The sequence below is a fragment of the Brassica napus genome, chromosome A3, assembly GCF_020379485.1.
Source record: "Brassica napus cultivar Da-Ae chromosome A3, Da-Ae, whole genome shotgun sequence".
Taxonomy (NCBI): domain Eukaryota; kingdom Viridiplantae; phylum Streptophyta; class Magnoliopsida; order Brassicales; family Brassicaceae; genus Brassica; species Brassica napus.
The window spans coordinates 6,673,669-6,701,545 of record NC_063436.1 but is presented as its reverse complement, the minus strand read 5'-3'; the positions used below and the strand labels follow the sequence as shown (position 1 = coordinate 6,701,545).

At 35.4% G+C, this 27,877-nt stretch overlaps 6 protein-coding genes across 9 annotated transcripts; 2 read left to right on the top strand and 4 right to left on the bottom strand.

The window, feature by feature from the left end:
• Positions 1-97: 97 nt before the first annotated feature.
• On the top strand, positions 98-2,683 carry LOC106345904 (serine/arginine-rich splicing factor RS41). Of its 4 annotated transcripts, XM_022715232.2 has the most exons (6): positions 154-274; positions 488-598; positions 855-1,122; positions 1,304-1,416; positions 1,501-2,333; positions 2,424-2,683. In XM_022715232.2, exons 4-6 carry the CDS (start codon positions 1,321-1,323, stop codon positions 2,452-2,454), a joined length of 960 nt encoding a protein of 319 aa, XP_022570953.1. In that variant the 5' UTR covers positions 154-274; positions 488-598; positions 855-1,122; positions 1,304-1,320; the 3' UTR covers positions 2,455-2,683. The 4 variants fall into 4 exon arrangements, with proteins under 4 accessions (XP_013640571.1, XP_013640572.1, XP_022570947.1 ...); XM_013785117.3 differs by lacking the exon at positions 855-1,122 and having other exon boundaries at positions 98-274; XM_013785118.3 differs by lacking the exon at positions 855-1,122 and having other exon boundaries at positions 124-274; positions 493-598.
• Positions 2,684-10,397: 7,714 nt separating this feature from the next.
• Positions 10,398-12,176, top strand: LOC106345906 (protein DETOXIFICATION 50-like). Its single transcript, XM_048774087.1, has one exon. It carries the CDS (start codon positions 10,479-10,481, stop codon positions 12,000-12,002), a length of 1,524 nt encoding a protein of 507 aa, XP_048630044.1. The 5' UTR covers positions 10,398-10,478; the 3' UTR covers positions 12,003-12,176.
• Positions 12,177-12,403: 227 nt separating this feature from the next.
• LOC106345907 (putative F-box/FBD/LRR-repeat protein At5g56810) lies at positions 12,404-15,102 on the bottom strand. The gene is made up of 3 exons (XM_013785125.3): positions 13,924-15,102; positions 13,679-13,816; positions 12,404-13,595 (listed from the first exon to the last, which is right to left on the bottom strand). Exons 1-3 carry the CDS (start codon positions 14,875-14,877, stop codon positions 13,314-13,316), a joined length of 1,374 nt encoding a protein of 457 aa, XP_013640579.2. The 5' UTR covers positions 14,878-15,102; the 3' UTR covers positions 12,404-13,313.
• Positions 15,103-16,240: 1,138 nt separating this feature from the next.
• LOC106352499 (putative F-box/FBD/LRR-repeat protein At5g56810) lies at positions 16,241-17,240 on the bottom strand. The gene has a single exon (XM_048774091.1). The coding sequence runs from the start codon at positions 17,161-17,163 to the stop codon at positions 16,252-16,254; it is 912 nt and encodes a 303-aa protein (XP_048630048.1). The 5' UTR covers positions 17,164-17,240; the 3' UTR covers positions 16,241-16,251.
• Positions 17,241-17,896: 656 nt separating this feature from the next.
• LOC106351041 (putative F-box/FBD/LRR-repeat protein At5g56810) lies at positions 17,897-20,830 on the bottom strand. The gene is made up of 3 exons (XM_013790858.3): positions 18,500-20,830; positions 18,260-18,397; positions 17,897-18,178 (listed from the first exon to the last, which is right to left on the bottom strand). Exons 1-3 carry the CDS (start codon positions 19,373-19,375, stop codon positions 17,897-17,899), a joined length of 1,296 nt encoding a protein of 431 aa, XP_013646312.1. The 5' UTR covers positions 19,376-20,830.
• Positions 20,831-24,832: 4,002 nt separating this feature from the next.
• On the bottom strand, positions 24,833-26,880 carry LOC106345909 (BAG family molecular chaperone regulator 1). Its single transcript, XM_013785127.3, has 4 exons — positions 26,191-26,880; positions 25,840-26,096; positions 25,611-25,757; positions 24,833-25,390 (listed from the first exon to the last, which is right to left on the bottom strand). The coding sequence occupies exons 1-4, from the start codon at positions 26,435-26,437 to the stop codon at positions 25,055-25,057; spliced, it is 987 nt and encodes a 328-aa protein (XP_013640581.1). The 5' UTR covers positions 26,438-26,880; the 3' UTR covers positions 24,833-25,054.
• Between the last annotated feature and the right edge of the window lie 997 nt (positions 26,881-27,877).

Sequence of the window (27,877 nt, the reverse complement as noted above, 5' to 3'; positions counted from 1 at the left end):
AATGTATATATTGCATATTAAAAACAACTTTTAGTTAATATCATTTAGGATTCATATTTTTAAATGCTTACACAAAAAAAACTTGCAATACTTATTTAAAGTCAAAAAGGGCCAAAAATATATTTTAAAAATAAAATAAAAAGATATCAGTTTCATTATCTCTCGCGAGGCTCGAAGAAAGCCAAAAACAAATCTAAAGAGCCTTTCTTCTTCGTCCTCTTCTAGGGTTTCGACTGTCGACGGCCGGTAAGGGCTTTTCAACCTCTCGCTAAAGGTAAAACTGAAATAGATTTCACCATCTGATGAAGTTCAGTATCTCTCTTTTCAAATTCAATTTGCTAAGATTTGATATCAGATCTGAGGTTTTATCATCTGCTACAAAGATGAATACTTTAGAAGTAAACTTGGTTCTTTGGAAGTAATATTATTTTGTTGTTGGTTGCTTTTTGCTTGGTAAGATTGTTTAATAAATAGTGTTTCTGTGTAGGAAAGATGAGACCTGTGTTCTGTGGGAACTTTGAGTATGACGCTCGTGAAGGTGATCTTGAGAGGCTTTTCAGAAGATACGGCAAGGTCGACAGGGTTGACATGAAAGCTGGTAAGATGCTTGTTGTTTGTTTCTTATTCTTTGTGCTCTCCTTGGGATGAGATTAAACAAACCACTACAAATCCGATGATGAACAAAGCCAAACTCGATTCCATCAATTCATAAACTCGAATCCGTTCCTTCTTTCCAAGTGTCTTGTTCTCTGCTGCATCCCCCACATCATCACGCATTGAAGCAGACAGAAGAGAAAATATCAAAGTCATTTCAGGGTAAAGAACGCCATACTCAACGTTTTCATTTGGCGCAGGAAATCTTTTTCTTGGGATGCCCATTCGCCTTTGATGGACCAATACATACGAAAATATCCATCGTCCCTCATCCGCTATAGCACACTACCTTCCCATATCCTCGACTTAGTTGTGCATTTCATTCCCCCACTCGTAGAATCATACCAACCTCTCTCTCTCTCTCACAGCAGCTCAAATGTGGAGTATGCACTACCTTATTTCTCTGTTCACGATTCCGTCTATTGATCCCCAACGTTTTCCGTTGTCATATTATTCCCATTGTGCAAGGTCTGTAAACTACTTTATTAGTTACTTAATAGTTTGGAGACTTTCTAGGCTCTAGTGAATGTTACGAGAATTAAAGGAGAACGGTCTTCTTCGTGTTGGATGAGGTTTCTTCTACTTAGGTTTTAGTTTATTTGACTATTCTTATGTTCTGAACCTCTGCTTGTTTTGTTTCTTTCTCCAGGGTTTGCTTTTGTCTATATGGAAAACGAAAGGGATGCTGAAGATGCTATCCGAGCGCTTGACCGCTATGAGTATGGCCGTAAGGGACGCAGACTCCGTGTTGAGTGGACTAAGGTAGCAAAATTGACTTATCGTTTCTTTACTACTCTTATAACAGATTTAGTGAATGAATGCTAATTTTTAATGGTTTTTTTGTAGAACGAGCGTGGAGCTCCTACAAGATCAAGTGGTTCAAGGAGATCATCAAGCCTGCGACCTTCCAAGACTCTGTTCGTCATCAACTTCGACGCAGAGAGCACTAGGACTCGTGACTTGGAGAGACACTTCGAGCCGTATGGAAAAATCGTTAACGTTAGGATCAGAAGGAACTTCGCATTTATCCAATACGAGTTGCAAGAAGACGCCACCAGAGCACTGGAGGCTACGAATTCGAGTAAGCTGATGGACAAGGTGATCTCAGTGGAGTATGCAATGAAGGACGATGACGCGAGAGGAAACGGATACAGTCCCGAGAGGCGTCGTGATAGGTCGCCCGATAGGAGAAGGCGATCACCCAGTCCTTACAGAAGAGAAAGAGGCAGTCCTGACTATGGACGAGGCGCTAGTCCTGTTGGACACAGAAAGGAGAGGACTAGCCCTGATTACGGCAGGGGAAGACGCAGCCCGAGTCCTTACAGGAGAGCCAGAGTTAGCCCTGACTACAAGAGGGATGATCGCAGGAGGGAGAGGGAGGCTAGCCCTGACTACAAGAGAGATGACCGTAGGAGGGAGAAGGAGGCTAGTCCTGATTACAAGAGAGATGACCGTAGGAGGGAGAAGGAGGCTAGCCCAGAGAATGGAGCTGTGAGGGACCGTAGTCCAAGAAACGGACGTGGTGAAAGCAGGAGCCCTCCTCCGTATGAGAAGCGGAGGGAGAGGTCAAGGTCTAAGTCTAGCCCTGAGAATGGTCAAGTTGAAAGCCCTGGACCGATAATGGAAGAAGAAGAAGCTGGAAGGGGATATGATGGTGCAGAAAGCCCCATACGCGAGAGGTCACCATCGCAAAACTATCTTAAAATGACATTTTTTTTTTGTTATCAATACCATACTTTAACACTCTTTGTTGCTTTGAACTGAATCAGCCACTCTCGTTCGCCTCCAGCAGAAGAATGATGTATGGACCAAACAGATGATGATGTCTCTCTCGCAAAGTAGCTGTTGTGTGAAGTCTTTGCTATGTTATCTTTTAGTTTTAGTGTATGTTATTTTGAGTCTTTGTTCAAGTGCTCTTGCAAACTTCATTTACATTTTGTTGGACTCCTTCGAATTCGATTATTGTAGCACTGGTGAAAACTGCACTTTACTTGGGATCACTATTTCTCAGTAGATGGTTTTATAAGCTCTTCTTGTGTATGTTTAAAAATCCCTGACATGGTGACGTAGACACTATCGTATTGGCCTGGCCCATTAGGCCAGTAACCCAAGTGGGGATTCAAACCCTGATGAGCGAGTGAAAATCAGACAGAAGTTCAGTTTAGCCATTAAAGATAGGACTTGCCAGTGTTAAACGTAATTTTGCGTGTGTTCAACTCTCAAATATGATTTGACATTACAAATATAACATGTTTCAGCGTTTGACAATGTATTTTACAGAATGCTAAAGGAAAGAAGCTAATGGTTAGGGGGGGTTTAATTAGAAAATTGTAATTCAAATATACAATTGAAACCGTATAACGTAACATGGGATTTATGGAGGAATTTTCTTTTCTATTTATTGGAGGAGTTTTTGGTGGTTAAATACGCACCTATGGACCAATATAGTGAAAATAGAATAATAAAATTGTGGTGCTAGTGTCATATATTATAATGTGATGGGTAACTAACTAAAGATGAGGATGAAAATAGGCGAATATAAAGTTAGGCAGAAGCATTACAACAAGTGAGAGGTGTTGCAAAGAGTGAGTGGGAGGGTGGTTACTTATTAGGCTAAAATTACTAGAAAAAGTAAAGAAAAAGAGATTGTCTCTATTCTTGAGACATGAGAGTCTAGAAACGCAACTCCAACACATTATTATCGATCACATGCAAATTCAAGCAGCGAACGCAATCAACTATTCTATCTTAAAAGGATCTTTGTGATAGGTACGTCAACGCTTAGCTTGTTCTCACCAATTCGTTTTCATGTCCAAGAAACATGTAGAGGTAATGTCACCAAATCGTCCAAGATATTTAAGAAATTTTAATCAAACAAGAAAATTTTGAAAATTGGAAATTGACATCTAATTATATTGTCTCTTTCTCTTGAAATCTCTGATTTTGGAGACATTGCCTCCACTTCTCGCACTCGCTCGATAGTTTCAAATTTCGCACTATTAGTTGTGGTATTCTCATATTTGGTTTGTGCTCTATGATATCTTGCATATTTCTATTGTTTTATCCATTCATCCATGTGCATTTTGATCGTATAGATTAGGATTTAGCCATGTTTAGGTTGCATTTTGCATACATGAGTCCTTATCAGGTATTGGAGTACCACATGGAGTTCTTAGAGACACTTGGAGGCATTTGGAGCTCAAAAAGGAGTGTTTAGAGTGGTCATTGGGCGAGCAAGGCATGGGAGCGACCAGTCCGGAGCGACACCACCAAGTCGCTCTGATCTCCCTATTGGAGCGACCTTACCAGAGCGACAGAGAGAAGTCGCTCGCGGTTTCATCACTCGGAGACGCGAGAACGAGCCCGGAGCGACCTCTCGCAGCGACACAGCGAGGTCGCTCCCGAAGCCTGGAGCGACCTTACCAGAGCGACAGGGAGAAGTCGCTCGCGTTTTCATCACCCGGAGACGCGAGAACGAGCCCGGAGCGACCTCTCGCAGCGACACAGCGAGGTCGCTCCTGAAGCCTGGAGCGACTTATCGGAGCGACGGGCTGAGATCGCTGCGCGTTTTATTTCTGCTCGAACTTGTGATTTCTCAAGGGCCTTTTGGTCATTTCATTATGCACGTTTTTATTTTCTAAACCTATGTTTTAATACTCTAAGAGCCACCAAGAGGAGGATCTTCTTTTGTTCTTAGAAAAAACCACCAAAAACCTTTGGAAAGTCATCTCTTTGAATCAATTGATCAGTTTATTATTGAAATTCTGTGTTCTTATCTATTTCCTGTGTTTCTCTACATGATTAATCTGAAATCCAACATGGGTTTAAGAGGAATCATGGAGATTAGTGAGTAATCACCTTTTGAATTCATGGGTTAGGGAGATTGAGGGTGATTAGGTTAGAACTAGGATGTTTTAGTATAGATCATTCATATTTCCTTGCTAGTAGAGTGAACATAAAGCATTTTCTGAGTTGGCCACTCAGTAGTTGATCCTTAGGCATTTCCCACCCGAAAGGTGTTCGAGGAAATGCCCGAGACAACTCTTCTTAACTCTTAGCATACTTTGCCAAAGACATTTGTTGTTAGAGGTGCTAAGATAGCCATTGGACTTGCTAGTTATGATTGCTTTCATATTATTCAGCCAAAGACATTTGATGTTTGAATTGTGTTAGCAAATGAACATTCATCTAGGCATAGAGTTTGTTTAGGATTGTGTCCAAGCTTAAGGTTAATAGATTGATTGATCGTTTGCCATCTTTAGTTCGAAACTCGATCACCCGAGGTCTAATCCCTATATCCATGAGTTCTCTTTTCCAATAGTTAAGAAAGTATCATTTAGTTATTCCTTTTAATTAGTCATAGTTTAAAAACTCATCTAAATCATTGGTTGCACTTAGATTAAGTGATTACTTGCATTCTCGGTGCTTTGATATCTCTCAGAACTGGTTCGACAATCATTTATACTACAACATTTGTCTTAGGAGCCTCGAAAACTCCTAACATCACTCTATGTAAATCTGATGGCAGTGTGTTAGTCGACGTGGCCGGTTGCTCCGACCGCTTGGTTCCTGCTGCGAGCCTTTTTGGCTCTAGGTTTCCTTTTTTTTGTCAGCACTCTAGGTTTCCTATTTTGTAACCATTTGCATTTTTTATTTATTGGTAAAATTGGATTCAATAGAGAATATCGATTGAAGGTGTTTTGTTTTTCTTTATATTAAATCAAAACCCCCCAAATTAAATAAAAGCTTTATATACAACTATTTTTTCATAGTTTTTGAATCTGAAATTATATTTGATTTGAGACTAGCCGATACAAATCATTATGTTGTGAATAAACGTGAATCAAACTCGAAAAAAGAGCAAAACGACGTATTAAGACAAATACCTATTTTAGAATTTGTATATTATTATGTGAATTAATAACTTTACAACCCTTGGACCAATATTTATAACAGTCTCAAAACCCAATTTTCTTATCTTTTTAAGGATATGTTCGGCCCAACGAATGCTTTGAGTTTTTACTGGTGCACTAAGATTTAAAACACATCCAGATGTAATACATTATTTTGTATCACTTCCTCTATTCTATAAAAAGTGTCAATTTAACAATTTTTATAGAGATTAAAAGATGATCTTAATGTATTTATATTTTTATTAATTATTCATATTTAACCAATAGTATTTGAGGTAAATAAAATTATTTATAAGATCAATCCATTTTAAAAATTAGTATCAAGTTTAAAATAAATCTAAATTGTATTAGAATGGTAAATTGTTTAACAAAAAAAATGACAAAAATCTCAAAATAACATTCTTTGTAAAACAAAATGAGTAACATTTTACATTAAAAATAGAATAAAAAACTTTGGATAATATATACAAAATATATGAGGTGATAACTCTAAATAGAAAATTATTGAGAGGGAATACTGTATGTTTCCCTGCTTCAAATTGAATAGTGATTGTTCCACTTCGCCAACTACTTAGATGCACTGAGCATTATAAAATAAATAAATGGAATTTAAAATGTGAAATGTGATGTTAGGGAAATGTCGACCGTTGGATGTGAAAGCCGTCATAATGAGTGAAGCCCCCCTTGACAACAATTCCTATCTTTGTTGCTTTTGCTCCAACAACGCTTCTTACTTTTGACTTGCTCAATTTCGATATTTTGTTTTTGTTTTTCGGCTATAAAGAAAAACTTTTCTTTTGTCTCTTCTCTTGTACTCCTATAGTAATAAATACTCACTCCGTTTTTTAATATAAGTCGTTTTAAAGCTATGCACATAGGTTAAGAAAATCATTAATTTCTTATATTTTCGAAACAAAAACATCATTAATTATTTACCTAACTACAATTCAACCAATAGAAAATATATTTTCATTGGTCAGACAACATTAATTATTAATAAATGTTACATAGAAAATCGAAAACGACATATAATTTGGAACAAAAAAGTTTCTCTAAAGCGACTTATATTGAAAAACGGAGGGAGTATATATTTTATGATCTATTTAGCGATCATTATCTTATGTAAATGAAGAAAAAGGTATCTGTCATAGATTACACCTAATAGCATTCCATTAATTGTTATCTGAGTTGTAAAGATGGGTTAAGGAAGATGTTAAACGGATTCTATATTATCCAACATAGTTATCTCGCTTACTTTTTTTTTTGTTTTAAACTATTTTTTTCGGTAACTTAATTCATTGATGAAGTCCTACACGCGTTTTAGATACTCAGTTGAAATTTATAATGTTCAGTCAACAGATCCCATGACTAATCTTGGTAGTGTCCACCTGTAGTTCTTACGGTTTAGCCTCTGAAAGCTTATGCCATAGAATGACTACTTGGCGTGTTCAAACTATAATAAGAGCACATCATTAATCACTAAAACTAGCTCTTTATATTATATGACTATTCCATAGCTTTTTCTACGAATATTATCAATTTTTCTTTTACTATTTGACTATTTATCTTATATACAAGTCAAGTAAAAAAAAACTGTTGGTTTTTGTTATAATTTGCTTCCTCATGGTGAACTACATTGATATGTATGTATATATATATTTATCTTTTCATACATTGTCCCAAATAGATGTAGAGCCATATTTAAAAACTAACTGAATAAAACTAAAACACTAAGCTTATATTTTATTTTATTGATATCACACAAATTTTGTAGAACAAAAAATTTCTCCGTATAATTAAGATAACTGGATCTCTGTTTTTGTCTTTCATTGGTATCATAATATATTTTGTTTTTACTTACTTTTTTTTAAAACTATTTTAGTTTTCATTTGATCCATTGATTATATTTATCTTGATCGGAGCAACACGTGTGATTCTCTAGTACATAAATTCAGAGGAAGATCTTACTAAATGGCGTTTTATATATATATTTGATTCAGTGTACTTTATGAAATCATAAAAAAGAGCAGAATAGGCATATGTTTTTTATACACGTACTGACTTTTTTTGTCAGCATATGGACAATATATTATTTTGTAGCAATATATTATTTTGTAGCAACTAAGTACAAAAGAAGACAATATATATAGGACAAGAAGGTACGGCAGAAAAACATACACAGCATCGACGAAATGCCATCGTCGACAAGATAAACATGACTACCTCCCTTTTTCATCAAAAAGTAAAACTAGATGCTAAAGTTTAATGTAAATATTTTATATAACTTTCCAAGAACTTATCCTTGAAAAATGCTTGTACAAAATTCCAACTAGGATTTGACACAGATACATTGATATATCATAATATTCATACTCGTACGCAGATCCAAATTTGAGTTTACATATATACATATATTGAAATATGTTTTGTCAATATTTAAAATACTACAATTCGTATAACAAATTTGAAGTGTGGTACTTAATATAATTTTGCATATATTTTAATAAACTATATATGATCATATTCAGATATCTTAATTTGAAACTAAAATATTTTTATATATTAGTTGTTAGATATGATATGTTAAAATATGGAAAATTTAGCATTTTTAACTAAGGGTACCCCAGTCACAGTCTAATTAATCTCCCAAAAGTTGTAATGACAATTAATTAGTCTTATTCCGGATATTAGATAAAATTTAAGATATGATTTCATTTTTGTCTAGCCAAATTAACAATATCAATTTCATTTCAGCATGAATGGAATTTACAAATTTACATGTTGCCCAAATTAAACCTCATCATTAGGGTTTTGGTTTAAGAAAAAAAAACACTTATCATGGTTACCACTAAGAGTTTAATATTATTGTTGTATTCTGAAATTTTTCCTGGTTAAAGTGAAAATTTACGAGTCACATATATAATAGCCTGAAGATGTTCTATATTTTAAAAATATATATTGATAATTTAAAAATCATAATTTGAACAATTTTTTTTTGGCACGACATTTGGAGGTGTTCCGATATAATTACATGGCGAGCAAATTTTTCCAAATTCTAATTTGTTCGACTAAAAATGGCGAGACGTATAAGAATTTAGGAAATTAGTAAACCACTAAAGATGTCATTACAATTTAGAGGTGATCCAGTATTAACACGAGATACCGATTTACAATAATGTATGCGTCCAATCAAAACATATTGGTAGTTCATTTATATATGTTCAAATAAGGACACAATCCATTTGCAAAACATCACAATGAGAAAGAGAATTCGAATATGAAAAGGAAATTGGGTTTGAGCTCATGTTGTTCCCAACAGTTTATGCTGTCCTTTTTATTCAATGCGTTATGCAACGTGTAAATTAAATTCGATGGACCGAAATGTTTATACTCGTATTACATATCAAAAGAAGTTTATCAAATGGACTTTTTGCTGTCAAAATTCTATTCCCATATACTAAAAGACAGTTAGCACTCAGAAAAATAATAATAATCAAAAGATAAGATATGTTCGATAATACAATCACTACAATAGTTTTATTTTTGATTATTTATTCATCAGAATTCATTTAAAATATAACGAATTACTTATAAAATAAATTAAATAAAAATATCACTTAAAGTAGAATTTCTATCGGTTAGTCTTTAAGGGGATGATACATCATGTACGACTTTTATGAATTTATACATTGGCAAATATATATATATTCATATAGTAATTTATAAATATTTTTTGCGCAATCCTTAATTTCATTAATTCAAATATGCAATACAAAGAAAAATGAAATAAGACATAAAACAGTAGACACTTAAGATAGATAAATCTTCATGATCAAATTTGGCAATGGATCTGAGATGGAATCTGAATGCCTCAAAAAGCTTTACGGCAAAGCCAGAAAATGCAATACTAGTTATTTTTAAGTTGCGACGTTGGACACCAACCTCCATCTACGGAGTTCATCGAAATGAATCCGAATCCAGTTGTATCTAAAATTTGTAATTAGTTACTTGGATATATTTAGAAAACATCAGCAGCATTTGACGTGAATAATTTTTAAAAATTATTTTTTAATAATATTTAGGAATGTAGCAGCATAATTGTTTTTTTTTTGTTCTTGTCCCAAATGACAAGTTCTCTTCCTTTATTGCTTTTGGTCCCAAAACAAAATTTCATTTTTTTTTCTCCAGTGTTGAACGCTATTTTGCCTGAACACTGTTTTTCCTGGTCAACGTCCAACCAGCCAATCCCACTTTGTACATTAACTTCCATCTATTAATTGATTAACATTTCTTTCCACTATAAAATTCTCCCTGCATTTCTCAAGCGATTAAAATTACTAAAATCAAACAAGTACAAGAAGAAATGAAGAAAGAAAAAACTATGGGACCAAAATTTGTTAAAAAGAAGAATCTGTTAAAAAAAGTGTTAAAAAGCCTTCACGAAAAGTGTTATATTGCACCTTTTATTTAATATTTTTTTGAGTTGTCATGTAGCTCCAAACTCCATTTGCCCCTTGACTCTAATTCAACTGATGGGGTGCGCGTAAATTTGCGACTTTGAAAAGTTCGACATATATGAACATGAAATGATGTAGAGTGGAGAGAAGAAGTTTCTATTGAATAGGCTTACTTCCCACTCGTCTAGTGGTATGTTAAACATGAGAATTTGACCCGTCCCTTGTTCGATTTGTTACTATGTTCCGTGTTATTTAAGTTATATGATTCCAATCAAGCGTGTGTGAATAGTTTTTGACTAAAAACAAGAAAAAAAAGTTCAAAACACAAGTGATATTAAACACTTTTTCTCTATTATATAAAGCCAACAGCTTAACACATCTTCTTCACAACCAAAATCCTCTCTCTCTCTCTATATATATATTCTCTCTCTCAGACATTTGACTAACAAACAGAATGTATAAATCAAGTTCTGTCAGAGATGAAGGTACAATACCTTTACTCCCAAAACTCTCTCCTCATGAGAAACTGCATTTAAATAAAAACTACTCTGCTCCTCTCACCCACTTCACAAACGAAGCAATCTCAATAGCAAGAATCTCTCTCCCATTAGTCTTCACAGGTCTCCTCCTTTACTTCCGCTCCTTCGTCTCTCTGTACTTCCTCGGCGGTCTCGGCCGCCCAACTCTCGCCGGAGGCTCCCTAGCACTCGCATTCGCCAACATAACCGGTTACTCCCTCTTCTCCGGTTTAACCATGGGCGTCGAATCAATCTGCTCTCAAGCCTTCGGCGCAAAACGCTATAACCTCGTCACAGCCACTATCCGGCGAGGAGTCCTCCTCCTCCTCCTCACATCTCTCCCCGTTTCACTTCTTTGGATCAACATCGAGAAGATTCTTGAAATGCTGAAACAGGACAAGGATCTTGCCTCTGAAGCTCACATCTTTCTTCTTTACTCTGTTCCTGACCTCGTAGCTCAATCTTTCTTACACCCTTTGAGAGTTTACCTTAGGACGCAAGCAAAGACTCTTCCTTTATCAGTCTGCACGGCCGTCGCGAGTGTTCTCCACTTGCCCATCACGTTTCTCTTTGTCTCGTATCTCGGGTTTGGTATTAAAGGCATCGCCGTGAGTGGGGTCGTCTCAAACTTCAACCTTGTCGTCTTTCTCTTCATCTACATCCGTTTCTTGGAAGACAAGGTAGGTCTCAACGAGGAGGTTTTAGTAGAGGAGGAGGTTGAAGATAGTGTAAGAGAATGGAAGAAGCTGATCAATCTCGCGTTACCGAGCTGCGTATCGGTTTGTCTCGAGTGGTGGTGCTACGAGATTATGATTCTGCTTTGTGGGTTTCTCATAAACCCTAAAGCAACCGTTGCTTCGATGGGGATACTCATCCAAATCACTTCTCTCGTCTACATTTTCCCTAGCTCTTTAAGCTTCGGTGTCTCGACACGTGTCGGGAACGAACTGGGCTCGGACCGACCAATGAGAGCGAGGAGAGCGGCCGTTGTCGGACTCGGTCTCAGCATCGCCCTAGGGTTCACTGCCCTCACGTTCACCGTCTCGGTGAGAAACATGTGGGCGAGGCTTTTCACGGATGATGAGGAGATCATTAAGTTGACTTCGATGGTACTGCCGATCGTTGGCCTTTGCGAGCTTGGGAACTGCCCTCAGACGACGGGATGCGGCGTTCTTAGAGGGTCGGCGAGGCCGAGGATCGGGGCTAATGTTAACATGGCGGCGTTTTATGTGGTTGGGATGCCCGTGGGAATGGTTCTGGCGTTTTGGTTTGGGTTTGGTTTCAAGGGACTTTGGCTAGGGATGCTCGCGGCGCAGATGTCGTGTGTGGGTGGTATGATGGTGGCGACGTGTAGGACTGATTGGGAACTGGAGGCCGTAAGGGCTAAGGAGCTCACGGCTGTGGATGGAGGAAGCAGTGGCGATGGTGTAGATGTGGAGGTTGGGAAGGTTGATAATTAGGGATGATGAGACTTAATTCTTTAGGAGTGATATAGAAGATTGATCTGTTTCATGACTTTCTTTCGAATTAACTGATAACTTTGTTCTTTAATTGGATGGAAAGCATTAAATGATTATTAATGTAAGTTTTGTATGATAATGGTATCATGCCAGAGATTTTTGGTCGTTACAAAATTTGGTGTATGCTTGCAGTTGTCAACTTTAACATCAATCACTAAAAACATTTTTTTTTCTATTTTTTAACAATCTTTTCTATGGAAAATACCGAAATCAACATAGATATTTTTAACGTGTGTGCAAGTTTCCAATGTTTTAGGCTTTTAGCCGTCGATGGTGAAATAATGGTTGCTTTCTCATAATGAACTGAATATGTGGCTGAGATCCGGTCAGAGAAGGGAGCTAACTCTACAGAAGACTTCTCTTCAGCAGTAGGATCAGAAGCAATAAGGTTAACCATAGAAGCAGAGGTAGTTTCATGAGGACAAAAATTGTCATTAGGATATGTTTCCCATACAATCGTAGTGGTAGAAACTGAATCGATAATGACTTTAGGAGAGGAAATTACCTATTGTGGAACAGCCAATGGATCAGAGACACAGTCGGTGCCCAGCGAATCTACTGTCTGAACTAAATCAGCAACATTCCCCTGCCTTGGACAATGGTAGGGTGATTGAGAGTCGAGCAAGCAGATTCACGATGACCAACAATACAACATCAAGAGCAAATAGGAGGTAATCTACGATAAGTAGCCTCTAGAGTGATAACATTTCCTTCATATGTTTCCATTTCAACGTTATTAGCTAAAAGTTTGGATAGATCAACTTTAGCTTGAGCTAATCCTGATGAGAAACCATTGAGATTTCTGACACCAACTAGATAGCCTAAAAGCACCAATATGAAATAACCAATCTCAGTAATCAAATCGTATGGAACATTGTTGAGTCTAACCCAAATTGGAATAGCTTCTAGATTAGGTTTCTAGTACGAATATTTGTGAGACAAATCGCATGGAACACAGTCTCATGTAAAAAAAACAAAAGCAATCTACAAACTTATAATGTCTTTCCCATACTTGGTCGTAAGATGATCAGAACAATGGAATTAAATACTACAAAGTTATAGTAGCTACTAATATCTACTTAGGAATACGGTCGGAAAAAGACTCCTATGTTTTCGATTTGTCAACGAAAAAAAAACCTCTATCTTCAGAACTTATCATAGAATCTCAAATGCTAATATAATAGTCCGAATCAACTCAAAGATTTAAAATCCAAAATGTATTTTCCCGGAAGAATAAATTATATTAGGGTATTATTCAATTACAAGCTGACATGAGGCCAAAGCTTTGGACATAGATGTCAAATCCTTCATCATAATCTGACCATTTTCCATGCACGTTGTATGTAATCTGATCGTAGCAGTCTTTAAACGATGAGCGTTTTTCAGAATATAAGCTGCGGCTTCTCGCTCATCTAGTGTTCCTCCATAGCCTGTCCATTGAATACTCTCAAGATGGATGCTCAAGCATTTAGGAACAGAGCCCTGTTCCGAGACTAAACAGTACAGTTGATCCTCGGTATCTTTGGGATATGTCTAGGAAACATAAAAGGTATCGGATTAGATAATTTCAAAGTTCTTGAAACTGATTACAAAGACTGGAGAAAAAGTGAACTTACGCGGCCTAGCTTGAGAGATTGTAAATTAGGAAAATATTTCAGCAACCGCAGAAGTAGATTAGAGCGAAAACTGTTGCAGACGTCTAGTTCAAGATGAAGAAGCCGGTTGAAGATTAAACTATCCGTTAGATCAAGAACCTATTATACACAAAAAAACAACGTTACTTAATCTTGAAATAAAATGATATCTTCAAAAAAATGAAACCGAGATTGCGGAAAAATTTAAAAGATTTTAAGGGTTTTACCATTGAAGGATATAAACATATCACAAGATGCTCAACGGAAGAAAGAACTCTCAGAAGATTTTCATTTTTGGACATATCAACTGATACATCTGCCTCCACCAGTTTAGGCATATCCTCAAGAAAGTTATAATAACCGCAGCGATCGAAGATCTTTAAGTACTTCAAACAAGGAGTGCTTATCTCGAGTCTTGGTTCATCGGATCCATAATAGGCTGGTTCTGATGTAATGGATAATCTCTGTAAAGAAGGGACTGACATGTTGAACAAAAAACGGCCACCACTGCAAAGTCTTTGGAGGAAGAGATCTTCAAGAACAGGACAAGACGATAACAATCTTGTGAAAGATTCTTCGCATTGGAAATCCACACATGTGAGGTGCAAAATTTTCAGGGAAGGGAAACAAACAGGAGAATCGACAACGTCTAGAACAATCTTGCCTTGAAGTTTCAAGACAAAGAGTGTTTTGAAAACGTTGAGGTTATTTGGGAACTTGATGGGAGTGTAATAACCATAATAATAATTCAAATTGATTGTCATATCTAGGAGATTGGAACCAATGTTTGGGAATAATAGAGTATCTATGGAATCAGAGTACTTCCCAAGTTTGAGATTTAGGGTTTTGAGAGCTTCATGTAACGGCAAGGACACGCCACAAAATAGGTCAAATCCAAGAGAACCAATGTAAGGACATGTTTCGTCATACACGAGCATTGGCATCATCTTCCACACAGGTTTCCATCGTTTAGACAATAAGCTTGTGGACATTGCAGTTCTTACCGGAACCAATGAGAGGATTCGTAAGAGCAAATCGTCAGGTAGCTGACTGATCCTATCTGGATACGTAACCTCTTCACTTCCCAATCTTGCAGCTTTCATCGTTTGAGATCTGAAGCGTAGAGGAAAGGAGAGATATGGGACCTTAAATTTTGTCAGGGCGACTTCTCTTTGTCGCATATTATTGTGTATTTATATGAAAATAATAACATTCATAATATTGATATTTTTCCAAATTAAGTATAAGTTGATTTCTTTGCCCAAAAAGTTATGATTTATTTTCATAAGATTTCATGCAAATTTATTATCTTAATTAATGTCATATTTTATAGACTTGTCCATTGTGACTAATGAAATTTATTAATTTATTGGTTTATTTATTTATCGAATATTCATTTATAGAATTATAATGTATTTTACTTTCCATAAAATTTAATTCAATAAAATTAACTTAGTTTTGTATTTGTTAAAATATATTTACATATAGTTTGATAAATTATAGATATTATACTAAATTGGCTACTATTTTATACTAATTTGATGTGGATATTTTCTTATACTTTCAGTTATATATCATTTTTTAACAATAATAATGTAGATGCTTTACATATATGGTATGTATCCAAATGTTATTATATCATTTTTAAAATCTTACCTATAAACAAAATCTTCATCATTAAGATTGTACATATCATATTTTTCACTAAGCCTTGTCAAATTTGAAGGAAAAAAAATTCTCAAATAATATTTAGGGAATGTCCTTCTCCTACTTGCACGTTCAGAGCAATGGTATTAAAAACTATAAAGCTATCATTGCTCTCATATTATCGTAGGAATCACATCATCATCCTAAAGAAACTCCCCTGTTTTCTTTTTGTCAACCAAAAGAAAAACGAAACAGCTCCATTTTCAGAAATTCTATAAAATCACAAATGCTGATACAATATTATAATCCCAACAAACCTCTATGACGTTAAAGTCACATCAGTTACATTTACTTTAATGCATCAAATCAATTTAAAAGGACTTAAAGATTTAAAATCCAAAATGTATTTCTTGAAACAAATTTTAAATTTGGATTCACATCATCAAGTTGTAGTTGTGACTGAGAGCTAAAACAAAGATTCTAAGAAGAACGTCGTCGAGTTACAAGCAGACATGAAGTTGAAGCCTTAGGCATAGATTTCAACTCCTTGATCTTCAGTCGCTCTTTCTTTTTCCTGCATGAAGATACATAGATCGTAGCGGTTTTTAAACAACGAGCGTTCTGCAGGATGTAACGAACGACTTCTTTCTCTTCCATTTTTCCTCTGTAGCATCTCCACTTAAAAGTTTGTAGATAGAATGACAAGCATTCAGGAACCGAACTCGGATTACAGACTGAAGGTGGTGGATCATCGAACTTTTTAAAATAAGCCAACTGACATGGATCTGTCCATGCAGGCCCCATTAGCAACTCATGTATCTCCTGAAGCTTAAGAACTCGTAGTTTAGGGGAATGTTTGAGCAAATGCAATAACAGATTACGCGAAATTTTGCCGTAAATACATAGTTCTAGACGAAGAAGCCGCTGAGAAATTTTATCGGCAAGAAGCAGAACCTGCACGTCAGAAACATTACAAGAGTTACGAAAAATAATGAAAAGAGTAATAGTTTTTTCAAATAAAACAAGACCAGGATTACCTCATTAGCATATAAATGTATCGAAAGAAACTCGACCGAAGTAAGAATTCTGAGAAAATCACTAGTTTGAGAAGGATCAACTTCAAGGGTAGCCGCCACCAAATTAGGCATATCCTTTGTAAATATGAGACGACCAGTGATGTTTTTGATCTTTAAGTACTTCAAACAGGGAGTGCTTATCTCGAGTATCTTTTGAGGAGGAGGCAGAAAAATAGTTTTGGGTGCGCAAGTTCTAACTGTATCGAAGAAGACATCTTCAAGAAGAGGACAGGCCGATATTAGCCTGCAGAAATATTGTTCGTCACAGAAACTCACACTTCTGAGGTGCAATCCTTTCAGGGACCGGAAACAAACCGATGGTTTACCATCTGAAAAGTATCTTCCTGGTGGTGGATCATCAAATACAAGATACCGGATCATGTAGAGTTTCAGGACCACCAGTTTTTGGAAGACTGTTTCAGGCAAACTACTGAGTATAAGTGGAACAGATTGTAACTGTAGTTTGATAGTTAGGGTTTTGAGAACAGGAGCTTCATGTAGTTGCAACGACCTGCGGCAAAACTCGACAAATCCTTGGGAAGTCATGGTCGGACAAGATTTTTCAACGTATTTAAGTACAGGCATCATCTTCCACAGAGATTCCCATCGTTTAGAGAGTAAGCTTGTATTCATTGCCTCGCTTATTGGGAGTAATGAGAGAATTCGAATGAGCAAATCGTCTGGTAAATTACTGATCATATCCGAGAACGTAACATCTTCTGTTCCTAGTTTTACAGCTGACATTTCTCACCCCGAAAAAAGCTCTGAAACTAGACTAGAGATTGAAAAGAGAAAGATTGTATAGGTAATGAAGGAGAGCTAAACCCTAACAGACTCTGTGAAACAGATCAAACTTAACAAACATAATTAGGCTTAGTACTTTGTTTAATATATGGGCTTGATAAGCCTGGAAACTAATATATTAACCCCAATATATAAACTAATATAAAAAAACTACATATTTTTATCACTACTTACACAATAAATCAGAAGAATGCACGATCACAATATTTATATGTATATAAATATAACCAAAAATTCAAATCAAATATTTAAATTTTCATTAAATTAATTTTTGGAAAATCAACTCTGCAGTATAAAAACACGGATGAGAACTTTTGTTATTTATAAATACAAATATTTAAAATTTTAACCGTACAAAACCCGGTAATAGACAACCTTATAATTTTCTCCTACTTGTGTGTAAGATGTTTAGAGCAGTAGTATTACCGTATTAAAAAAACTAGAAAGCTATAATAACTTCTGTTATTTTCTAAGGAATCTTATTATCGGAAAAGACTAATCTGTTTTCTTGTGGTCAACAAAAAATACGAAACACTTTTTTTCTCTAATGCCAATATAATATACCTTTATATATACATACTATACATATACTTTTTTACTTAGATAAGTATGATAATCCTGATGAAAAGTCAATTTTAAAATTCAAAATGTATTTCCCGGAAATAAATTTATATTATTCGATTACAAGCTGACATGAGTCCGAAGCTTTGGACATAGATGTCAAATCCTTCATTATAATCTGACCATTATCCATGCACGTTGTATGTAATCTGATCGTAGAGGTCTTTAAACGATGAGCGTTTTTCAGAATGTAAGCTGCGGCTTCTCTCTCATCTAGTGTTCCTGCATACCCTCTCCACTGAATACTCTCGAGATGGAAGCTCAAGCATTTAGGAACAGAGCTCGGTTCCGAGCCTAAACAATACAGTTGATCCTCGGTATCTTCAGGATATGTCTAGGAAACATAAAAGGCATCCATTAGAACAATTTAAAATTCTTGAAACTGATGACAAAGGCGGGACAAAAGTGAACTTACGCGGCCAAGATTGAGAGATTGTAAATTAGGAAAATATTTCAGCAAACTCAGAAGTAGATTAGAGCGAAAACTGTTGCAAACATTTAGTTCAAGATGAAGAAGCCGGTTGAAGATTAAACTATCCGTAAGATCAAGAACCTAGACACAAAAAGCAACGTTACTTAAATCTTGAAAGCAAATGATATCTTCAGAGAAAATGAAACCGAGATTGTGGGAAAATAAAGATTTAAAGGGGTTTACCATTGAAGGATATAAACATATCACAAGATGCTCAACTGAAGAAAGAACTCTTAGAAGCTTTTCATTTTTGGACATATCAACTGATACATCTGCCTCCACTAGTTTAGGCATATCCTCAAGAAAGTTATAATAACCTCTGCGATCAAAGATCTTTAAGTATTTCAAACAAGGAGTGCTTATCTCAAGTCTTGGTTCATCGGAACCATAAGTGGCACATTCTTTAGTAATGGATAATCTCTGTAGAGAAGGGACTGACATGCTGAACAAAAAACGGTCACGACTGGAAAGTCTTTGGAGGAAGAGATCTTCAAGAACAGGACAAGCAGATAAAAGTCTTGTGAAAGATTCTTCGCATTGGAAATTCACACAAATGAGGTGCAAAATTTTCAGGGCAGGGAAACAAACAGGAGAATCAACAACGTCCAGGACAATCCTTCCTTTAAGCTTCAAGACAAGGAGTGTTTTGAAGACGTTGATGTTATTTGGGAATGTGATAGGAGTGTAATAACTATAAAAATAATTCAAATTGATTGTCATCTTTAGGGGATTTGAACGGATGTTTGTGAATAAAAGAATATCTATGGAATCAGTGTACTTCCCAAGTTTGAGATTTAGTGTTTTGAGAGCTTCATGTAAAGGCAAGGACACACCACAAAATAGGTCAAATCCAAGGGGACCAATGTAAGGACATGTTTCGTCATACACAAGCGTTGGCATCATCTTCCACACATACTTCCATCGTTTAGACAATAAGCTTGTGGACATTGCAGTTCTTACCGGAGCCAGTGAGAGGATTCGTAAGAGCAAATCGTTAGGTAGGTTACTGATCCTATCTGGATACATAACCTCTTCACTTCCCAATCTCGCAGCTTTCATCTCCCAGTCGTTTGAGATCTAAAGGAGTAACCTAACTTTTGGAGCGTGGAGAAAATAAGAGATTTGAAACCCTAATTTTTGTTAAGGTTTCCTCTCGCAAATTATCCTCTCTTTTTTGTTTGTCAACCAAGTTTTGTATTAAAGCCCATGAAGGAGTGGAAGCCCCCTTGGTTCAGTGGTTTGACTAAAGGTTCATTAATGCTTCTATACCCGGAGGTCTGAGGTTCAAACCCCAGAAAATACCAAATTATGCAGATTATAGAGAAATATGTTACAAGAGATCTTCAGCTTGGTGCATGGCGTACCATCGAACATGGATCTCATAGGACGGCTCGGAGTGATGCAGTCATGCGTGTATTCTCACAAAGTGGTAGAATTGTCGGCTGTAAAATCGTCTATGTAATGTTCTCATCATTGTAATAGCATAATTAATCAGACGTTTAAAAAAAAAAAGCCCAATATTACAACAACTTGACACATCACATAGTGTTAAACATTATTCAAGATTTCACCGGAATTATCTGCCGGCGACGCTACGTTCTTCAGTTTCCAGCGTCGCTTCATCATCATACATACATAACTCGATCCTTTTGTATGTGATCGCCGGAGTCAATAGCAAGATCTACAACACCCACCATAGCTTCAGTTACATAACTAGGTATATGAAATCACATACACGATTAAAATAATTGGAAAGGCTTTGCTTGAGAGATATAATTTAAAGTAAACAAGGTTTGGTTTGTCGTTACAGTTTATTACATCGTGGAACCAGTTGAAATATCATCGACCATTTTGATCTTGTGGAGCGAAGGAGGATAGGAAAAAATACAAGAAATAGGATTTCCTTACGGGGCCTTTGCCGTCTGACTATTATGTCCTGAAATGCTTGGATTCTGAGGAATCTCTTAAAAAGAATGGTTCAGACTTCAGGTACTTACGGAAATAGATGAAACAAGAGTTCTCTTCAATCTAATACCACTCACCAAGCCATTGATAAGACAAACTGCTTCTCTTTTAATTTTCTTTGCTTTTGTTCTTTAGCTCACTGCATCAAACCCAATTCTCTACTTTTTGTTACTTCTTTCGCCATGTGCTTTAAACTTATCATGATGTAGGTCATGATCTGCCTAATGAGTAATGTCTCTCAAATTTGGTTTCCACTACTGACTGAATGAGTTTATTAACGTAAATTTATGTGTCCTCAGATTGTTATTTTTCATCTCCCCTTCTTGTGTGTTAGGATAATGCTTAGGGTTAGACGATCGGTCTTCATATGTTATAGAATTATTAAACTTTATTTAATTGTTATTACCGGTCCAAACATTTGGTATATTTACTAAGTTTGATCGTCTGATGTTCTTGCCGTTATTTCAAACTTTCTTGCTATACAATAAAATCCGTTACTTTATGAGTGTTTAGACATTACATTCTCTCTTCTTTTTTTGCACACAGTAACACAATATCTCAACGTAAATTCGTAAACTACCTGAGAAAATGCTTTCCCATTAGTATCCATCGTCTAATTCCAAAAACCCAGCTTGATGAGTCCTCATGAAGTTAGTTGATCAATTAATTAGTTGTTCAAGTTATAGATTCATGCTTCTCCAAAATTTATTAGTTTGGTGATTTATTAGTTTGGTGACAAAATAGAAAGGTTACCTTTGTTAAACTAAAAAAGGGGTAGAGATTATAGATCTGATACTATTACTGGTACTTTTCTTTACTTCGTAAATACCAATAATTCTAAAGAACAAGTTAGGTCGTCCCGGCAACATTTTACATTCACTTCACAGTCTGGGAACTACCGGAATGAAATATTGTACGGATCAGCCATATAACTTCACTGACCTCGTCGTTGTTTCCCTTCATTAATTATCTGACTCTGAATCCCTGACTACTACTACATCATAAGGTGAGTGTTTAATATATAAACAAGTACACAAAATGTGTCTCAGTTTAGGTAGGCTTGTTAAAGCGGAAATTAACTTACAGGCTTGTCACAAACTCTATAGCATATTACATATATATAGTTAGTGGGTGGAATTGGAGTTTATTGGCCTGCCAAAAAAGAGTCCTTCCGATATAAGCTAGACTTAGTTGTGTTCCATAACCTTTGTTGTAGACTTTATAGAAATATAAGAGTAAATAATATAGCAGCTCAAAGTTAATATAATATATAAGGATCTAACATAATTAAGATTTTTATCCTCCTATCCTAGTATTCAAAAAGTATGACAAAAGAGTTTCATCATTTCATGCTACTCTTTAAATATTTGTAGCATGAATGATTTGAAGTCGTTTACACGGCGATTAAACCCACACATCAACTAAGGGCCTGACTGGTTCAAACGCAGCGGTTGCGGTTGCGGGAGTTTGTGGATGCGGACGGTTGCGGTTTCTAGCGGTTTTAAGAGATTTGTACGACTGGTACTGCTACGGTTAAAAATTGATGCGTTTGCGGGTGATTTATGACTGGTTAACTACCAAATACGGTAACAGTCAAATAATAAATTAACAATATTTACATTTAATATTTAATATAATTATAAAAATATCAAAAATCATAAAATTATAATAAATATAAAATTTATATTTAGAAAGTTATAATTTTAATTTTTGAAAATTTATTGAAATTGTTTTTATTATAAAATTTTATAATATTTTCATAATTTCAATTTTAAATTTTTTATTAAATATTTTTACTTTTGTATATATATTGTTTTAAAAAAAAAGAAAAAAAATTTACCCTCCCGCAACCGCAAACGCTAACTGAAGCCAGCTTTTGAATTTATGAGATTCGGAGCGGTTTGAAGTGGTTTAGAGCGATTTGAGTGATTATTGCAAACCGCCGACAACCGCTACCAACCGCAAAAACTGCGTTTGCGGGTGGTAGTGGGAAAACCAGTCGCCCCCTAACTTAACCTTGATTATATATATTTTCATTCCATGATTGTTCCATTCATATGGAAGGGACATCCTACTAAACAGAATACACATAGACAGTCGATGAGTATATTTTATCATTTATATAATTTGGAATTTTCATTGTCATTGGTAAAATTATCTACTCACGATGCTATTCTTTTTTTCCGTTGTGGCAAATGGTGCCAATTATTTTTATTTGATTACTTTCCTTTTACTGATAGTTATTCCTTTCAATAATGTTGTTAAAATCCATATTTATCAAAAACATTCTCCTAAATCTAAAAGTTATTTTAAATTACGGACAAACATCTTTTCCGGCGACATTTCCTACGTATTTTACAATAAAGATTTTCTTGAGAATTGGTCACATTATAATAGTTTGTGATGATTTTTTCAATGAATCTAAAGAAAAGGTTGATGACAAGCTTTTGAGACCCCAATACATGTGGGGAAGACGCATGATCATGTTTTACTGTAATGTTCGTATTGACATCTTTGGATGTAATTACAACAATATTTGTCGCACTACTTTTCGAAGCATTATATTGATCAATGAAATGTGTTTTTATCTGTTTGTTTCGTTTTGTTTGTCAATTTCTATTGGCTACACTCTTTGATATTGCGGTATTCACGTGATTATTGTATATCAGATTAATCTGAAATCTGATATAGTTATTGAAGAAAAAAACAAACAAAGAAAGCCTTCACTACTGATTGCGATGCTTTCTTTGATATTTGCTTCTAACTACTTACTTGTTCTGTCCTCTTCTACCGACAGTCGACAATTTATTTTAGCCCCTATCGATTTTCTTAGTGAGTTAGCATTTTCGTTTGATGATTACATGTTTGGTCCACACATCACAGCACAATCCTCTAGTTGGTCGATTCTCTCGTGGAGACATCACAACCACTGAAGTTATATATATAATATTATGTTTCATGTCATTCTAATATTATATTTAACTTGGTCCCATTCCCATCCATGATGATTCCGCTTACTGCTTAGAGTCACGAAGTTTGAGTTATTCTTTATTATTGTAGAATATATGGTGTTTTCTAATAAGTCACGAATGTTTCATCTGTAGTAGCTTCACAATGATTACTAATCTCTCACTTTTCATCTTTTTACATCGATTATTTGTCATCTATCATAATTGTGTATATAATATGTTTAATTGCATCAAGCAAATCATGATCATTTGGATATGATTGTCGGTATATAGACGCCTGCTCTTTTATTAGTTTAATCAGGAGAGTGAAGCTGTACTTTATGTCAACTAGCTAGATTGCATGATTAATTTTCCACATGATTATGTATGATTGACTTCATATACAAAATTCAGTTATTAAAACTCACATAATCATACAACTTGGTGCTCACTGCTTAATGCTCTCCAATATAGTTTTATTAGAAGTGATTAATTCAAACAAAACTAATATTGTTGATCCAAAATCCATGCAACGTCGATTACATAAGGACTCAGATGCTCATATGTTCCACAAAGTATTTCAACCTTATATTGGAGGCAACGCCTGTTTTTCATCCAGTCCATCCAACTGCATCCACTTCTGGGAGAGTTTTTCTTCTTATTAAACTACACTGCTAAACACCAAGTTGGACCTCATACTATTTCTTGATCATGCCCAAAACTAAACATCTCTATTTCCTATACTCTCTAGCTAGTCAGTCACGTTAATTTATTTTAACTTGAGCATTATATGTTGTAGTTGCTATTCATTTCGTTCATTAACTTATAATTCAGGCGATTGCTTCTCGGGTAGTCACTAGTTTAGCCAATGAATGTTTTGTAAGAATAAAACCAAGTATGCACATCATTGTTGCAATGTCAAAAACAACTTTACACAGAGTTCTCATCTTAACCCAACTTAGAGCAAGCGCATTAGAGGTTTAGAAGGGAGGTTCACACATTTTACGAGAAAAAAAAAATATTAAAAAAAGTAAAAGTGATGAACTCGCCCCGTCTCGCCTCTTTTGCGTGATTCCCTCTCTCTTAAAGTTCATCACTGTAGCGCGGGCCCCACGACACGTGGCGGCCCGCGATTGGTCAATTTTTCTTTTTTTGAAAAAAAAATCAAAATGAAAAAAATAAAAAATTTAATAATAAAAAATTAAGAAGATGAACGGCTTCACTGATGCTCTTGCTCTTATAATTAACCATTACTTCGAATGAGTATTTGGCTCTACGTGGAAATCTCTGATTTGACCTTTTCACCTCGCTTTCGTTTATTAAAAAGGAAAAAACAAACGAATGGCCCACTTTGTATTATATGATTTTGCCTCGCTCCAAAAGAAAAGTAAAAGTTGTCCTTATTGACAAAAAGATGAAAGAAGATTTTCACTTATTTTTTTGTTCAGCCTCAAATGATAATAGGACTTAGAAGTTCGAAGACCCACTCATTCTCTACTTTTGAAATCCTTCGAAGTTGATAAAAAACAACCGACAGAGAGAGAAAGAACTCATCAAGTAGGTTTTCAGTCCCTTGCAACAAACGTAACTGTAAGTGAAGAAGAATGAAAACACACATGATCAAATTATCTGTAGTAGCGTCTCTGTTTATTTCTTATAACGAACAACAACGCCCACAAAAATCTAAGTACATCAAAAGAATCATGATGATGAAAAATAAGAAGAAGAACAAGTAGAAGATGAAAAAGGAAAAAGAAAACACCTCCACACAAGAATTAAGCATACAAGTAGAGAAAAAGGTCTCACCAAATTTGACTTTTTATTTTCAGTCAAAGAATTCCCAATTGAACCTGGGTGGAATGGCATGATTATTTGCAGAGCTCAATGGAGTGGTCGTCGCCGTATGGTGATCAAATGTTTCCCATTTAGTAGAAGAATCCATAAGATTTGGTCCTGCTCCTGGCTCCTCTTCAATCTCTTGCTTCTTCTGTTTGTAGTTTATAGGCATGTCCATAAGCGATTGTATCGGCTTCTGTTCTTGCCTATGTTCTTGAATCGTTGCAAGTCTCTGACGACTAGACTGTTTCTGCTGCCCATTAGCCATAGAGTTCTTCACCTTCAAAACATCAAGTGCTTCCACATAGTTCTGCACTCTCTTCACCTGTACATAGATACAAAAACAAACGTTACAACCAAATAAAGATTTATGTTAATTTAATCTTAATAGAAAAAAAATTCTACAATTTGGGGACAATGCGATATAATTGTAATATTTCTTTACAATTTTGAAGGCCAAGACGAATGTTTCATCCGGATATACCTAGAACCGGCCTGCTAACCCAATAATGTTGTGAAAATCATCGGTCATTAGAGTTACATACCTGCAGCTTTCTTTGTAACTTCACATCACCTTCAGCTACAATCCCATCCAGCTTGATCAACTCATTCATCAACAGCTCAATCACCGTTACAAGATCTTTCTCCGCAACTTTCCCTCCTTTTTTAATAACCATCTCAAACGCGGAAACCTACAAAACGCGAACCCCCAAAAACACTTTCAAAAACTCGTCCAAAAACTAAACAATCCAAGAAAAGTAAAAGAGCATTTACACGTCCTCCGAGCCTATCAACTTCGAGGCTAATATCGGAAATCGCTTTAGACGCCTTTTCGGTTTTGGCGATCTTCCTCATCTCCAAGAAACGTTTCTCTTGGCTAATCGGGTCTTCGATAAGCACCATCTTGGATTTATCTTTCACTCCCGAAACGTCAAGAAAGGCCTTTGAGTCTCTTTCTTTGTCTTTATACATTAGCTTCTGGTCTTGATGGTGTATACCCGTTGGTCCACTCAACATCTTCTTTAGCTCCCCTGCATCAATAAACAAAGCAAAATATGATTCAAATTCACATAAGCACACATACACTTATTAATCTCTTAAAAAGGTTTATGTAAAGAGACTAACCAAATGAAGCATGAGGACTAATACTGATCTCATGGTAGACCGAACCGTACTTGACTCTGACTCTAATCATCGGCGGCGGTTTAGCTCCGACAGGATCCGAATCCGGGTTCCGTTTCTGAACCAACATTCCTCCGGGTCTCATCTCCCAATCATGACCGCCTGACTCCCTGCCGCCACCGCCGGCGCCGGCGCCGGAGACTCTGCCGCCGTTCGTCGCCGGGAGATTTGTCGGTTTGTTTCTCATCATTTTTGCTGCTGTCTTTTTCTCTCAATCACAAAGGCAAAAGAAGAAAAGAACGGATCTGAAGATCTCTCTAAGTATCAGAAACAAGACAAAGGCATTGGAGACAGAACAAGAAGAGGAATGTTGGACGAACTCGGGGACTTGGACATCATCAACATGACTCCATACCCATTACGCCACGTGTACCAAAAGGATCAAACTAGTGACCTTTCTGATCCACAAACTCCAACCAAACTCTCTCTCTCTTCGACTTCTTCTTGCTGTTTGACTTCACAGATCTCCTCTGTCCGGGAAGACAATCTAGAGTTAAGATGGAGTTTAGTTTTCCCGAGAAAATCTCAGATTCTCTGTTCGAGTTTGTAGTCTCAAAGAACCAGTTGGGTAAAAAAAGGAAATATTAATTATTTATAAAAGAAAAGAGAATAATAACGAGTGGCCAGCTAATATGTCATCTCTCTTGGTGCCGCCTGTGACTTATATGTCACACATATACATACACTTAATTGTGTCTATATATTTTTTTGTTTTGTCTTTGACCTTTCCTTTATTTCCATTTTCCAATATTTTCAGAGTGCCAAATTAATGTCTTGAAAATTTACGATACGTCAAGATATGTTACTGATGAGGCTTAAACCTCTACTTTCTTTGGGTCAGTATCTTGTTCGTATGGTGGTAGGTGCGAGGGGATATACTCTAAGCACACATATATTTTCTAAGCGCCAAGACTATTATATATCTTATTAAATCATAAACACTATACAGAGAAAATTTTATTTTATGTATAACTTATAATTTACGTCATTTAATTTTAATTGTTTTAAAATATTTTATGATAGTTAATTTGGTGATTACTTACATGGTAAACTATAACTGTTGCCATTAAATCAATTTTAAAAAATATTTTCTATTTTATTATAACAAAAGGTTATATTTTTCATTTTTAGTGTTTAAATATACAATTAAACTCATACTTATTATTAAATATATAAATATTAATATTAATTCAATTTTATTTTTATAAAAATACAAATTGAAATTATTATATTTTAAAACCCAAAAATTTAAACTAAAAACAAACATTTTTTTACCAAAAATTAAAATCACACCAATTTACAAATATAAAAGCAAATTAATTTTTTTATTAAAACTAAATTAAATTAAAATACAATAGTATTGATGAAAATTTAGTTAAAACGTGTTTTTGTAAATGATAAAAGAATATGATGTCTTCCGTAAATTATTTTCATGATTATAATTATTTTAGTAGTTTAAAACTTCTTATGCATAACTTTATCTAAGTTACATCTGTGTTTTATAAAAGTATAAAATGGCTTTAAATATTAATGTTTGTATCCTTTTGTAACCTTACCTCTAACTTTAATGTTTGTATCCTTTTGTAAAACCAAATCTGAGCACCAAAAGTATATGAGCACGAATTAATTT

Coding starts and splice junctions, on each gene's coding strand:
- LOC106345904 (XM_013785117.3), top strand. CDS start 493: ATGAGACCTGTGTTCTGTGGGAACTTTGAGTATGACGCTCGTGAAGGT. Junction 1,417..1,500: donor TCCGTGTTGAGTGGACTAAG/GTAGCAAAATTG, acceptor GTTTTTTTGTAG/AACGAGCGTGGAGCTCCTAC. Junction 2,334..2,423: donor GAAAGCCCCATACGCGAGAG/GTCACCATCGCA, acceptor GAACTGAATCAG/CCACTCTCGTTCGCCTCCAG.
- LOC106345906 (XM_048774087.1), top strand. CDS start 10,479: ATGTATAAATCAAGTTCTGTCAGAGATGAAGGTACAATACCTTTACTC.
- LOC106345907 (XM_013785125.3), bottom strand. CDS start 14,877: ATGCGACAAAGAGAAGTCGCCCTGACAAAATTTAAGGTCCCATATCTC. Junction 13,817..13,923: donor TATGTTTATATCCTTCAATG/GTAAAACCCTTA, acceptor TGTGTATAATAG/GTTCTTGATCTAACGGATAG. Junction 13,596..13,678: donor AATCTCTCAAGCTAGGCCGC/GTAAGTTCACTT, acceptor TATGTTTCCTAG/ACATATCCCAAAGATACCGA.
- LOC106352499 (XM_048774091.1), bottom strand. CDS start 17,163: ATGTCAGCTGTAAAACTAGGAACAGAAGATGTTACGTTCTCGGATATG.
- LOC106351041 (XM_013790858.3), bottom strand. CDS start 19,375: ATGAAAGCTGCGAGATTGGGAAGTGAAGAGGTTATGTATCCAGATAGG. Junction 18,398..18,499: donor TATGTTTATATCCTTCAATG/GTAAACCCCTTT, acceptor TTTTGTGTCTAG/GTTCTTGATCTTACGGATAG. Junction 18,179..18,259: donor AATCTCTCAATCTTGGCCGC/GTAAGTTCACTT, acceptor TATGTTTCCTAG/ACATATCCTGAAGATACCGA.
- LOC106345909 (XM_013785127.3), bottom strand. CDS start 26,437: ATGATGAGAAACAAACCGACAAATCTCCCGGCGACGAACGGCGGCAGA. Junction 26,097..26,190: donor TAGTCCTCATGCTTCATTTG/GTTAGTCTCTTT, acceptor TTATTGATGCAG/GGGAGCTAAAGAAGATGTTG. Junction 25,758..25,839: donor TTGATAGGCTCGGAGGACGT/GTAAATGCTCTT, acceptor CGCGTTTTGTAG/GTTTCCGCGTTTGAGATGGT.